General features: G+C 46.5%; 1 protein-coding gene across 1 annotated transcript in view; it reads left to right on the top strand.

Annotated features, from left to right (window-relative positions):
* LOC115076734 (ATPase family AAA domain-containing protein 3) overlaps positions 1-14,367 on the top strand; it is a 56,417-nt gene that overhangs the window by 22,791 nt on the left and 19,259 nt on the right. The window contains exons 8-11 of the mRNA XM_029578542.1: positions 494-649; positions 6,877-6,933; positions 7,770-7,895; positions 11,594-11,718. Of these exons, the coding sequence (XP_029434402.1) occupies positions 494-649; positions 6,877-6,933; positions 7,770-7,895; positions 11,594-11,718 (464 nt within the window). The remainder of the gene's footprint in view (positions 1-493; positions 650-6,876; positions 6,934-7,769; positions 7,896-11,593; positions 11,719-14,367) is intronic.

The following is a 14,367-nucleotide window of genomic DNA, read 5'->3' as shown; positions in this document are numbered from 1 at the left end:
GGATATGTTCCCATCATGAATTCTATTTATTTTATCATCTGCTGTGATCCAAGGAAAGCCAGCATTTATTTATTTATTTATTTATTTAAATGTATTAATCACCTCTAGGAAAACACCCAAAGCAATTATTTATTTACTTACTAATATTTAATACCTGTCTTTTTGAACTATTCATTCAAAGTGGGTTACAGTGGCTTAAGACCATTTAGGTGCTACAGATTGGTCAAGGTGAGGTACAATAGCATAGGTAAATATTGGAGAGCAGTGATTAAATAGGGAACACATATATGCAGGCAATTCTGTGACATGGGATTAAAATTAGCAATACAAATCAAATATAATACTGTACTAACAAGTAAACAATCCAATCAATAATAGAAAATGTTAATCTGTAGCAGTCTGCCACACTGAAAGCAGCTTTCTCATGGATGCACTGTGAAATACTGATCTCTCCATTTGGGGCATGCTCACCTTCAGTCTCCTCGTGTTCTAGGTGGCAGGATTAACGCTGCTGGCAGTGGGCATCTACACTGCTAAGAATGCCACAGGAGTTGCCGGAAGGTACATAGAAGCCCGACTGGGAAAACCCTCGCTGGTGAGGGAGACTTCACGCCTGACAGCACTGGAGGCCCTTAAGCATCCTATCAGGGTAAATATCTTGCATTTCTTAGTATTGAGTTCCTTGTACGTACCCGGATCAGTCCAGACTCCTGTGTTTTGCCTCCCTTCCAGCAGGTGGAAACAGAGAAAGTTTTACTGACTTCTGCTTAACCACACATGCAACCTGCAGTTCCTCAGTATTTCTCTCTAGCAGATGGTAGATGGGTGCAAACCTGAGACAGTTTTTTTTCTTTTTGAGCCTTCCTCCCGTGGGTTGTTTTTTTTTTTTTCTTAATCCTAGGGAGTTCTTCCCTGTCTGTTTGAGGCGGGTGAGCCAGGGGTTGGTGACCCTTGTGTGTGCTCGACCTGTGCGCCCATGGGGTGTAAATGGTGGTTCAGATCTCTCCCCTTCACGAGGCCACTTGGGCGGCTGCAGGCTCCAGGTAGGTTTTTGCTCAGAGGCAGCCTATTCTTTTTTGTAAGCTTGTGTCTCAGTTATTGTAGTTTTCAGTAAAGTTAAAAAAAAAAAAAAAAAGCAGTTTTCAGCTCTGCTAGCTGAGCGGCTCCCTCCTCAGATTTAAAGTGGTAGGTTTCTTTTCTCTTGGTTTTTCTTATCTTTGTTCAGCTCCCTCCTCAGTTTTAAGTGGCAGGTTTATTCTTTTTGCCACTGAACGTTCAGTGATGGGCCGCAGTTATGCCTGATGCGCATGCGGCTCCATGCGGTTGCAGCTCAGCAGACTCGGTCTTTGTGCCACGTGTTCAGAAGGAGGGGAGGGCCTGTCTGCTTGCTGCAAAACAGCATCGGGGGTCTTCTGCTGTCGCACCAGGATGCTGAACCTTTCCCGATCAGTGCAGGAATGGTGGCCATCTTGGATTTGCATTCAGCCATTCCCGCGCTGCTGGGGGAGGAGGGGGATGCTCACCCATGTTTGTCCCCAGCCCGTTCTGTCTCCGGCCGTGATCAGGAGGACTTTGAGGAGGTAATGAGTCCCATGCTGCCACTTTTGGTTCCTTGCCTGCAAAGACTGGAACTGTGAGGCCTTTTTCTGCAGACTTTGTGCTGCTGCTGCACAGGGTTTACCTGGCCAAGCAGCAGGCAGTTTTTGCAGCCAGAGAGCCGCGGTCCCTTAAGGCCCAGCCTATGGGGAGCGTATGATAAACCCAAAACAGGTTCACTCTGGGCGAAATCAGTTCACTGTGGTCCAGAGCTCATCGGGTTCTGGCTGGGGGGGGGGTGAGTTTGTCGAGGCTCCCACAGAGATGAAGGAGTCTCAGGGCCAGGATGTTCTGACGGATCCGGTAGTTCTGGTGACTGGAGATGCGGGTCGAGGGGATGATATGGTGGACCTGGTTCCTGAAGGGGATGACCTGAAAGTTGTACTTCATTTTAGAAAGGAAGAGCTTGATGCCTTACTGCCGCTGGCCTTTCAGGTTCTTGGGGTTAAGATCCCGCAGGAGGACTCTGACTTGGATGTGATGGATCCAATCCTTGATGAGATGCGGGGTCCCCCCACGACCTTCCCATATGGTAGAAGTGGAATGGGGAGCTCCTCATTCCGGTTTAAAGGAAGGGCCATGGCAAAGCTTTATGCATTGCCGGAACAGGCATTGGAACTTTTTGCTCTCCCTAAGGTAAATGTGTCAGTGTCAGCAGTTACGAAGAGGACAACCATCCTTGTGTTATGGACCATGGCACTGAAGGATCTTCAGGATCGTAAGTTAGAACACCTCAAGAGGATTTTTAAGGTCTCGGCCCTGGGGTTGCGCTCAGCTATTTGTACTAGTTTTATGCAACGGGCATGTCTCCGTTGGGTTCAGCAGACACAAGAGAACCTACCAATCTCTGGCAAGGAGGCAGACAAGGCTGAGAGAATTGAGGCAGCCGTTGCTTATAGTGCGGATGCTCTATATGATTTGGTTTGCATCTCGTCTCACATTATGGCGTTTGCGGTTTCTGCCAGAAGGTTGCTCTGGCTGTGAAACTGGGTGGCGGATGTCTCCTCCAAGGTGCAGTTAGGCTCGCTGCCTTTTAAGGGTCGACTCTTATTTGGAGAGGATCTTGAGCAATTGACGCAGTCTCTTGGTGAGAATAAAGTCCTCAGATTGCTGGAGGATAAACCTAAGGGCATGTGATTTTTTTTCAAGTATGTTCTCGTTTTCGGTTGAATAGGAGGACTCAGCCATCAAAATCTGTGTCCGGGCCACAAAGGCAGTTTTCTCTTCAAAGGCAGTCCGGATGTCAATCCTTTTGGGGTGCTCGAAGACCATTCCGAGGCGCCGCCAGGGGGGAGTGCTTCCGGTTTTAAGTCCTGAGGCGAGGCTGGTCCACTCTGTCGTTCCCCGTATAGGAGGTCACCTGGTGAAGTTTTATGAGGAGTGGACCAGTATTACTCAGGACCAGTGGGTTCTCAGTGTGGTAAGGGATGGTTACGTTTTAGAATTTGTTTGGCCCGTCCACGAGTTTTTTTCTAATTTCCCCGTGCGGCTCCTTAGAGAAACAAGGTAGTAGTTCGAGAGACGCTAGACCGTCTGTGGCGCCTGGGGGTGGTGGTCCTGATTCCCTGCGAAGAGCTTCGCAAGGGGAGATATTCCATTTACTTTATGGTTCCAAAGAAGGAAGGAACTTTCTGCCTCATTTTAGATTTGAAGAAGGTAAATGCAGCACTCGGGTTCCGCATTTCAGGATGGAACTGTGATTGAGGTGGTTCACAAAGGGGAGTTTCTAGTGTCTCTGAACCTTACAGAGGCCTATCTGCACATCCCCATTCCTGCGATTCATGATTCAGGGACAACTTTTTCAGTTTCAGGCTCTTCCTTTCAGATTGGCCACAGCGGGCACGCACCTTCATCAAGGTGATGGTGGTGGTTGCGGTGGCACTCCGGAGGGAGGGGATTCTGGTGCATCCGTATCTGGAACACTGGCTTATCAGGGCGAAGTCAGAAGTTCTTTGTTGCCAGTCCGTTCAAAGGGTTCTTGAGGTACTCCATTCCCTAGGTTGGGTTGTGAATGTAGGGAAGAGTCGTCTGTCACTGACAGTCCCTGGAGTTTCTAGAGCTCGGTTCAACAAACTTGTCGGCAAGGTGTATCTCTCAGAGGAGCACATTCTGAAGCTGCAGAGGCAGATTCAGCAGTTGTTGCAGTTACAGGTGCCCAAGATATGGGATTATTTGCAAGTTCTGGGTTCTATGGCCTTGACCCTGGAATTAGTACCGTGGACGTTTGCTCACTTGAGACCATTGCAGAGAGTGCTTTTGTCTCAGTGGAACCCAGTCTCGGAGGAGTTTCAGCTTCCATTGCCTCTCGAGAGCGTTGCTCAGGAGAGTCTTTCCTGGTGGCTTCTAACTTCCAGTCTGGTCCGGGATGTGGACCTTGAAGTTCCGGATTGGGTAGTAGTTACTACCGATGCCAGTCTCTCTGGTTGGGGAGCAGAATGTCAGCACCCGTCAGCTCAGGGTGGCAGGTCCAGGAAAGAGTCTGTATGGTCTATCAACCTGCTAGAGACCAGAGAGATCTGCTTCGCCTTATAGGAATTTCTACCGTTGATGAGAGGTCGGTGAGTGAGGGTCCTCTCGGACAATGTGATGATAGTAGCTTATATCAATCGTCAGGGTGGAACCAAGAGTCAAGGAGTAGCCCAGGAGGCACAGGAGTTAATTTGTTGGGCAGAACAGTACCTGGAGCGAATAGCGGCATCCCACATAGCCGGGGTCAAAAACGTTCAAGCAGATTTCTTGAGTCGGACGGCATTAAATCCAGGCAAGTGGGAATTGTCTGAGTCCACGATGCAGCTCATTTGCGAGCGGTGGGGCCCCTCCCATGTAGACCTAATGGCGACTTATCTGAATGCCAAGGCCTCTCAATTTCAGTCGGAGGCAAGAGTACGGGGCTGAGGGGAATAAGTGCAAGGTGATGCATATAGGGAAAAATAACCCATGCTATAGTTACACAATGTTAGGTTCCATATTAGGTGCTACAACCCAAGAAAGAGATCTAGGCGTCATAGTGGATAACACATTGAAATCGTCGGTTCAGTGTGCTGCGCCAGTCAAAAAAGCAAACAGAATGTTAGAATTTATTAGAAAGGGAATGGTGAATAAAACGGAAAATGTCATAATGCCTCTGTATCGCTCCATGGTGAGACCACACCTTGAATACTGCATAAAATTCTGGTCGCCGCATCTCAAGAAAGATATAATTGCGATGGAGAACATACAGAGAAGAGCTACCAAAATGATAAGGGAAATGGAAAGACTACAGAGGTTAGGACTTTTCAGCTTGGAGAAGAGACGACTGAGGGGGGATATGATAGAGGTGTTTAAAATCATGAGAAGTCTAGAACGGGTAGATGTGAATCGGTTATTTACTCTTTCGGATAGTAGAAAGACTAGGGGGCACTCCATGAAGTTAGCATGGGGCACATTTAAAACTAATCGGAGAAAGTTCTTTTTCACTCAACGCACAATTTAAACTCTGGAATTTGTTGCCAGAGGATGTGGTTAGTGCAGTTAGTATAGCGGTGTTTAAAAAAGGATTGGATAAGTTCTTGGAGGAGAAGTCCATTACCTGCTATTAATTAAGTTGACTTAGAAAATAGCCACTGCTATTACTAGCAAAGGTGACATGGAATAGACTTAGTTTTGGGGCACTTGCCAGGTTCTTATGGCCTGGATTGGCCACTGTTGGAAACAGGATGCTGGGCTTGATGAACCCTTGGTCTGACCCAGTATGGCATGTTCTTAAGGTTGTTTTTCTGGTGGCCATATGTTCGGCTAGGAGGGATTCCGAATTGCAGGCTTTGTCTTGGTTGTGATCCATTCCTTCAGATTTTTGGATTCGGGAGTCTCGTTGAGGAAAGTGTCTTCCTTTCTACCAAAGGTGGTTTTGGCATTCCACGTGAATCAGACAGTGGAGCTTCCAGCCTTTCCTACGGTGAACGCGTCTGCTCCGCATGCGATAGAGCTCAAATTGTTAGATGTGAGAAGAGCTTTGAGGTTCCTCAAGGTAACAAATGACTTCAGGAGGTCAGATCAACGTTTTGTTCTGTGGAGCGGTCTGAAGAGGGGCTTGTCAGACTTCTGAGGCTACTATTGTTTGTTGGCTTAAGGAGGCTTTTGGTTCCGCTTACATTATCGTGGTCGTCCGGTTCCGGAAGGATTGCGTGCATTCTCAGATGGCCTCATGGGTGGAGGTTCAACTCGTTTCCCCACTGGAGATTTGCAGAGCAGCGACTTGGAAGTTGCTACATACTTTTGCTAGACACTATCATCTGGATGTGGGAGATACGGGTTCCCCATCTTTTGGTGAAGGTGTTCTGCGAGCAGGACTCTCCAGGTCCCATCCTGAGTGGGGAGCTTTGTTACATCCCAGGAGTCTGGACTGATCCAGGTATCTACAGAGAAAGGAAAATTGGTTCTTACTGCTAATTTTTGTCCTAGTAGTACCACGGATCAGTCCAGAACCTGCCCAGTCTAGGAATGTTTTTCAAATTTGTTGTGATTGGCTTGGGTATAGATTAATACTGAGGAACTGCAGTTAGCACGAGTGGTTAAGTAGCATTCTCAGTAAAACTTTCTCTGTCTCCCACCTGCTGGAATGGAGGCAAAACCCAGGAGTCTGGACTGATCCGTGGTACTACAGGAACGAAAATTAGCAGGTAAGAACCAGTTTTACTTTTGTTTCTCTCTTGGTTGGAAATAATGCTAAAAAAATGTGATATGAAATTTAACCTTTTCTATGGCAGATAAGCTGTTGGTGTTGATAGACCCAGCTGCTGAAATGTGGGCTGGTCCAGTTTGTTTCTGGAGATAGAGAGGCCAACCGCAGTTGCAGTATTTTCTCCCTACATGGCCTCGGAGCCTCCCCTTTGCTTTAACAGTAATGCATGTGAGGTGAGTGTCGGCTCCAGTTGGGCTGGCCTCATGAATTTCATTAATGTAGGTGGTGCTGTATGAGGTAATTCATGTGCTTCCAGTGTGTCTCCCCCCCCAAAGAGCTTGAGCACACAGGGAGCTTACCTAACTTACTCAAGGTCACACATAATTGGTGTCCGAGCCCAGATGTGTGCTGCTCTGCCAGTTCAGTGCTTTTAAGCCCTTGTATCATTTCCCCTGCTGTCTGAATGGAAAGAGAAGAATGCCTCTTAATGCCTTTTGTTCTGCGCCCTTCATTCCTCGTTACTGTCACTTGTTTAGTGTGGCTGCTGAGATAACAGTTCTGTGGGGAGAGGGAATTTCCAGACCCGGGAGGCTCATTTTTCCTGCTGATGTTTTTACTAGGTCAGCAAACGACTTCTCAGCAAGCCCGAGGATGCCCTGGAAGGCGTTGTCCTCAGTGTAAGTACATCACGTTTGCCTCGGTGCTTGAAGGTTATATTAATGTGGGAATGATGTGTGAGTGCCAAAGGATAATCCTGAAATGGTTATGTCCTTGTGACATTTGATCCACATCCACACAGGTGATTAATTTGTTTTCCAATGTTCCCATTCTCTCCCTCTCATGGCTGCTTAATCTCCCTTGCAGTGGATGTGGCTGTGATAGTTTGCTGAAGGTGATTCAGAAGAGGTACTATTTAAAAATCAGAACCTGGGGGCATAGTGGAAAACACTGGCTTCGTCTTATTAAAGATGGGATCACCTATGACATAGCCAATGTCATAGGTGATTCTATCCTTCTGCCTAGATAATCCATGCCCCCCCTTTCACTCCATTTCTCGAATTGGGTAGAAAAGTACATTAGTATGACTACTGTTGCACGTCTCGTATCTCTCCAGTTTGTAGCCATGCCTCTGTTGTCGTGGACCATCAGTTCTATGGACTGAACAGTAAGGTGGCAGGGAAGAAACTAAAAAAAAAACCTTAGCAAGAGTAACCTGAGGAACAGAACTACTAATGTTTATTTAAAAAAATATATAGAAAAACATTCAGGGCAAAGAAGTGCAAGCCACCTATACTGTTGATGAGGAAAGAGATGATGGCTTTTCTAGCCAGATTTCCAGAAGATGATGCTGTTTAGAAACATAAAAAATAAAATGGCTTTAGACCAAAAAGAAAGGAGAACTGAGAGTAATAAGCAAGGTTTCAGATTCAAATAACTTTATGGGCATGGAAGTTTTACTGGGGAGAACGAGCAGTAGCGCTGCTTTAACTCTCTCTTGACTTGTTTGTTGTAGCCCGTGTTAGAAGAACGTGTGAGAGACATTGCGATTGCCACGAGAAACACTAAGAAGAATAAAGGCTTGTACCGGAATATCCTGATGTACGGCCCCCCTGGCACGGGGAAGACGCTCTTCGCCAAGGTAAAGCCCTGTCGATCCGGCTCGGTCTTTTGCCCCCCCCCCCCCCTGCTTGTGACCTGTTAATGCAGATGTCGGTGGATAAGGGTTGCTGGACCCACCCATCTGCCCTTGTGCAGGATGTAAAATGAGGCAGTAATTTCCATTCTAGCCCTTCAGTAGAGGAAAGCGCGGCTTCCCTCCAGATCACTGCACAGCTTGAGAATCCTTCCATGTCAGCTGCTTGGCAGAAACAATTTAAGAGGTGCCACTGCTTTTGTTTCCTCCTGTTAATAACATTTGCCTGCATTGGAGGGTGGTGGCAGGGGATCAGCCGTCCCTGTTACTGCTCATTATCTGGTGTGAAGTGATGACGTCTGTCTGGCTGTTGTGAATCCCCCATGTAAGGAGCATTTGCTCAGGTCCCGTTTCCTTTCATTGTATTTCAGTGGAGCAAAACCCCAAAGGGTGACCAGCAGAGGAGAAAACCCTTCTTCTATCCTTGCTGCACCTGTGACCAGCATATAATTCACTGCTGCACCTTCAGAGTCTGCAGTTACAGAATTGACTGCCATTATCTTTCCCTGGGGGAATGGCAGTCCCTTTACACTGCTTCTGCTGTTCCCTTATTCTTTGTCCTTGGCTCATTAGTCCATTAACTCCTTCACCTGTCCATGGCACCAGTCGCTCTCGAGAGTGAAGCTGACCGATTCACATGGCCTTGGATGTCGTCGTACGTGGCTTGTACAGAGTTAGCATCAGCTTTTGCCCACTCATGACTTTGACTTTGTTACAGCCCCAGATTTGCTTATCCTGATTCTGCTCCTCATTCATGCTTCTTATGCGATCAGCACAATTATTGTTGTTTACAGCTAGCAAAGCCAATTCCAAAATTCTTTGTATCTCGTAAGTCTGCAACTAAATTACATGAATCTGGCCCAGACACTAAAATAAGTTTTCTTATCCTAGTTTAGATATTTTCAGTGGAAAATCTCATACTGACTACCATATGCCCACCATCGGGATCTGCTGCCAGCTTTAAAAATACATACAGAACATACAAAACCTTTCAAAGTATTCTGTGTAGGGGAGAGTGTCTTCCTTTCACTTTCAGAAGAAGAAAATCCACATACAGCCCTTGTCCTGCTTTAGAAAGAGCATATGGGGGCCGGCCTGATGGCTCAGGTGATAAGTGCTGTGCGCTGCCATGCATAAGGTTCCCAATTCAATCCCCGAGTCACAAAGGCAGCGCTCACAGCCCCCAATTTGAGGCCCATTCTCTCAGGGTTCAAGAAGGAGCCCTGGCCCAGGGCCACACTAGACATGCTGGGGATGGACGGGGGAGGAAAAATCCCTGGATACTTGAGAATGAGGACTTACAGCCCCAGATCCTAGCACTGGTTCTGACTCAGAAGGAAACCCAAAAGAGCAGGAGAAAACCTCTCAGCTGATTAAAAAAAACCCAAACAAACCCTCCCACCGACATAGGTTCCTGGAGTTTTCCTCTGTTGCATTGGACTTGTAGCCTAATTAGAATTTTTGAATTGGGCCAGGCTTTGGCATTTTTAATTGTTTATTTAAGGCTTTCTTTATCAACCTTCCTTGCTGAGAAAGTGTTTCACTATGTAACTTTACAAAGGGCGACATGACAGATGTGCGCATGTTTTTAGAGTACATACATCAAGGTTTCTTTTATCACATACTTCTGCATAATTTGGCTCATTACAGGTATTCTTTTTTTTTTTTTTTGGGTGGGGATGTTTGGCTGGCAGCTTCTTGCTGTTGGAAATGGCCCCCTTTGCTCTTTATACTAGTAACTTTTTATTTCCAGCAACCTAAGGTCTTTCCCCATTGTTTTATATCCCTGTTAGAACTCAGCCCACCCTTCACAGCTACAGTCCTAAATCAGGGGCCAGAAACCACTGGAGCCCTCTTGAACCTGGCTAACATGGACCCTAAATCTGTCCACTGGGCGTTGCTGGTGAGTGAGGGCCGAGACTCCCTCCTTTGCCCTTGCCAGGGGCTGTGAATGTTGCTGTTTGTATTGTTTGGAGGTGCCAGAAATGGATGCAAGGAAGCTATTGTTTCGGCCTACCTTTGTAAGCGGAGAATAATTCCAGAGAGGTTGCGTATGAACTCTACTAGAGTGCAGGCAGCATCATGGGTCGAGTGACAATTAGTGTTGTCGCAGGAGATTTATAGAGCGGTGACATGGTCTTCTCTTCACACTTTTTCTTGCCGTTACTGTTTAGATGTTCAGGCTCCAGGAGAGCTGATCTTTGGCGAAAGTGGGTTGAGAGTGTAGGGATGCTTTGGTACATTCCACTTGTCTGGATTGATCTGGGGTATGAACAGGAAAGGAAAATTGGTTCTTACCTGCTAATTTTCATTCCCGAAGTACCACAGACCAATCCAGAGACCCAGCTCCTTAATGTTCAAGACCTTTAGGGCAGTCTGTATTCTGGCATGCTTACTGGGAAGAACTGTCAGATGTATATATACAGAACCTAAAGAAGTTTGCTAGATTGTGGTTAGCCCCTTGGGTTGTTCTGTGGTTTTTCTGTTTGTGGGCTCCAACTCATGGGTTGGCGTTCACCCTCATTTAGGGGGTTGAGTTGTTGAGGAGTTGTTACTCTATAGTTGGCTTGGGTACAGGTCAATACTGAGGGACTGCAGGTGGCACTCTCAGTTGTGTAGCAGTGCCTCAAAGCTTTTAGTTCTCTGCCTCCATCTGCTGATAGGGATGCAAAACCCACTTATCTGGACCAATCTGTGTTACTTCAGGAACAGAAATTAGCAGGTAAGAACCAATTATCCTATTTCTTTTTTTTTTTTAATTTGCACAGATTTTTACAAACCTGATTTTGCTTTGTCATTATGGGGCGTTGTATGTAGATTGAAGAGGGAAAATTGCATATTATCCATTTGAGAATACTGGTGTAATGTAACAATGTGGAAAAAGTGAAAGGTTCCGGAAACTTTCTGAATGCATTGTAAAGACGGTAAACCCCATCTAGTCTGCCCAGTTTACATCTCATTAAAATCCCATAGTCTTTACTTATTCTAGTTTCTCTCCTTTCTCTAATATTCTGAAACCAAGTGCCAGGGATCCTCTTTGCTGTTGGGATCTGGATTTTAACATGTTTACAGTTTGTCTTCCGGGTGTATGTTTGGAATTTATCTAAATCGCCCAGATCTTTATTTTATTTTTTATTTTTTTTTAGCTTCTTGGTGCTGGGACAATACATAATTGTGAGACTAGAAACATTTTTTTATTATATTGCTCTGAGAGCGTGCACAGCTCTGCACAAGGTAAAAGGACACAGTTGTAGTGTCTTGCCAAATTGTTTTCAGAAATATAGGATGAAAGTCCCTCTAATGTGGGTATTGTAAGCACGTTAAGAAATTTCAAAGGAAATGACCCATTGCACTAAATCAAGTCGCATTTTTCTTTGTAATCTTTATTGTACAAAAAAATCTGAGCAAAACCATTTTTCTCATAACAACTTTGAGGTGCAGCAAACAACCTGAAATCTGGTTCCCAACCCTCCATCTGCTCATTTGACTTTCCCCAAGCAGAGATTGGCATGAAAGTGCTCTCTGTACTAAGCTATGGTCTCGCCACAGGCACTGAGCATCTCCACCCTCTGTTACAGAATATCTCATCTGATGGGAAAGCAGTGGTAACAGGAACTTTTTATTTTGTTTTATCCTCTCCCCAGAAACTTGCCATGCATTCTGGTATGGACTATGCCATCATGACAGGTGGTGATGTCGCCCCCATGGGGCGTGAAGGCGTTACTGCCATGCACAAGGCCTTTGACTGGGCAAACACTAGTAAGAGAGGGTAAGTGTTTCATTTGTCTGCAGCCTCTGTATGCCAAAGCTTAGAAAAATACTTTTCATTTTGTACATTTTTGTAGCACTTGTGGGATATTCCACTTTTAAAATAAATGATTAAATCAGTGTGTTTGAAGGGTGAGAGGGGGCACACACAATTTCATAACACAGATTTCCCTTGGTCGGGTTTTGTGATATTTTCAGCAAACATACCAACTTCTGTGCTCCGTCTTCTCTGGTTCAGAAATCAAAAGTAGTTCCAGATGCATCGAACAAAATGAAGGAACAACAAACTATAAAAGGAAAATGAGAATTTCAATCTGTCAACGTCAGGTGTCAACATGTCATTTACTTGTGGGTTTTGTAAAGTAATTTAAATGGTAGTCGTCATAGATCATGGCCACCTGGCACCTGGAAGATTTCACGGTTTCTGACAGAAGTATCCATGCAGCTGTGGTGAAGGAGGCACCACATCTGTATAACCCTTCCATCAACTGTGTAGAGTTTTGACACAACACAGAAACCATAAGTGATGAAATATCATTTGTTGGCTCACTCACCACCCTCTTCAATCAGGCAGGAAAAAGGTCCCAGAGGTTGTCTGCTGCGATGCCTCGCAGCGGGCAGAACTCTGCATGTGGGGAGACGCGCGCGCCTCTTCTGTGCCAGCATTTGCTCCCGCTGTGTCTCCGGAGGGGAGAGGAGCGCGCCGGGGGGGGGGGGGGGGGCCGTGAGTTAGTGCAGGAGGAACAGAGCAGCCAAACAGTGCCTTCCTGGTTTCGGCTGGAACGGCAGCCATTTTGTCTTCCTTCACAACCACAACTGACAGGGCTTGCAGGGATGTTGCCCTGTCCCCACTGCTGTGGCCAGCTGATCGAAGGCCTCCAGAGCCCCGGGGGCCCTGGGATTCTCCGTTGGTGGATGAGGAGGAAGATCTCCTGGAGCAGGATCCTAAGGAATAAGGGGATTTTTCCACAGATTTTGTTTTGATAATGCATAAAGTTTTTTTGTCAAAAAGGGTGGCTGGACGTCGTCATCTCAAGCCACTGGACTTGCAGGAGCCAGCTGTGGCCAAGAGGCCGCTTTCATCTTGCTCTGGTAGAACAACCAAAGTTAGAGTTCTGGCTCTTCAGTTGCTTCAGAGGAAGGCTGGTGATAGCTAAGAGAGCTCGGAGGCCGAGGACTCACTGGCAGCGGATCCATCTGAAGTAGATCCTTATTTGGATGGCATGGACCTGGATGAGGCACGGAATCAAGCTCCATTGGTGGAGGGGGATGATCCGAAAGTGGTCTGCTTCTTTCGCTGGGAGGAATTGTGGTCCTTAATACCATGTGTTCTTAATGAACTGGGTATTAAAGAGCCCCAAGTGGATTTGGACCATGAGGGAGTGGATCCAGTCATGTGGGACCTGAGGGGGCCGCCCAAAACATTTCCTTTCCTCAAGTCGGTGAAGGAATTAGTACTTCGGAAGTGGGAGACTCCAGATACAGGCTTGAAGGTTGGCAGAACCATGGAGAAGATGTATCTTTGCCCGAAGACAAAGGATCTTCTGCAGATGCTGAAGGTGGATGCTTCGGCTTCCGCCGTGATGAAGACAACTATTCTGGTAGCGGGTTTGGCCGCACTTAAGGATGTGCAAGATAGGAAGTTGGAGGTACATCTTAAGATCTTTGAGGTGTCGGCATTGGGCATTCGCGCTGCTATGTGTAGCAGTTGTATGATCCGGGCTGGATTGCGCTGGGTGCAGCAATTGCAGACTGACAAGTCGTTATCTCCAGAGGAAGTGCAGCAGGCTGAACGGTTAGGGGCCATTGTGACCTATGGGGTAGATGCCTTGTATGATCTTATACGCCGTTCCTCTCTTTAATGATATCTGCAGGTTTCTGACAGAAGGCTTTTATGGTTAAGGAACTGGTCTGTGGATGTTTGGTCTAAGACTCAGCTGGGATTGCTTCCGTTTATGGAGAAGTTGCTTTTTGGAGAGGACTTGGAGCAGTTGGTGAAGCTTCTCGGAGAGACTAAAGGATATAAACTGCTGGAGGACAAGCTGAAGCTCAGCAGAAGCTTCTCTTTGACACAGTCTCATTTCCAGTCTCATCCTTTGGGTGGAGGTCAGAGGCAAGGAGCCAGGAGTCAGCAGTTTTGGACCCAGTCCTTTCGAGGCCAGAGACCAGTCAGAAATGGCTTCTGTCATGGAGCCCCTGGTGCCAAGTCCTCCCAATGAAACGAGGCTGGCCCAGTCCTTTGTTCTACGCATCGGAGGTTGGTTAACATCTTTTCTCGAGAAGTGGGCCAAGATCACGTTGGATCATTGGGCCTAAGAGTGATAGAACACAGTTACGTTTTAGAATTTGTTCGGCCGCTAAATAATTTGTTCATGTGGTCCCCTTGTACTTACGAGCAGAAAAAGTGAGTAGTTTGGGGAAACTATCAATGACCTACATTTGTTGGGGGCCATAGTACCGGTGCCAGTCAAGGAAAGAGGATTAGGAAGGAATTCCATTTATTTTGTGGTCCCAAAGAAGGACGGCGCTTGTCGTCTGATTCTGGATTTAAAGAAGGTGAATCTGACGTTCAAGCTACCTTATTTTTGGATGGAAACGCTGAGGTCGGTGATTGCTACAGTGCACAAAGGGGGAGTTTTTGGCTTCTTTG

Source organism: Rhinatrema bivittatum, chromosome 15 (genome assembly GCF_901001135.1).
Source record: "Rhinatrema bivittatum chromosome 15, aRhiBiv1.1, whole genome shotgun sequence".
Classification (NCBI taxonomy): Eukaryota; Metazoa; Chordata; class Amphibia; order Gymnophiona; family Rhinatrematidae; genus Rhinatrema; species Rhinatrema bivittatum.
Note: the sequence above shows the minus strand (reverse complement) of the source record. Positions and strands in the feature narration are given on the sequence as shown.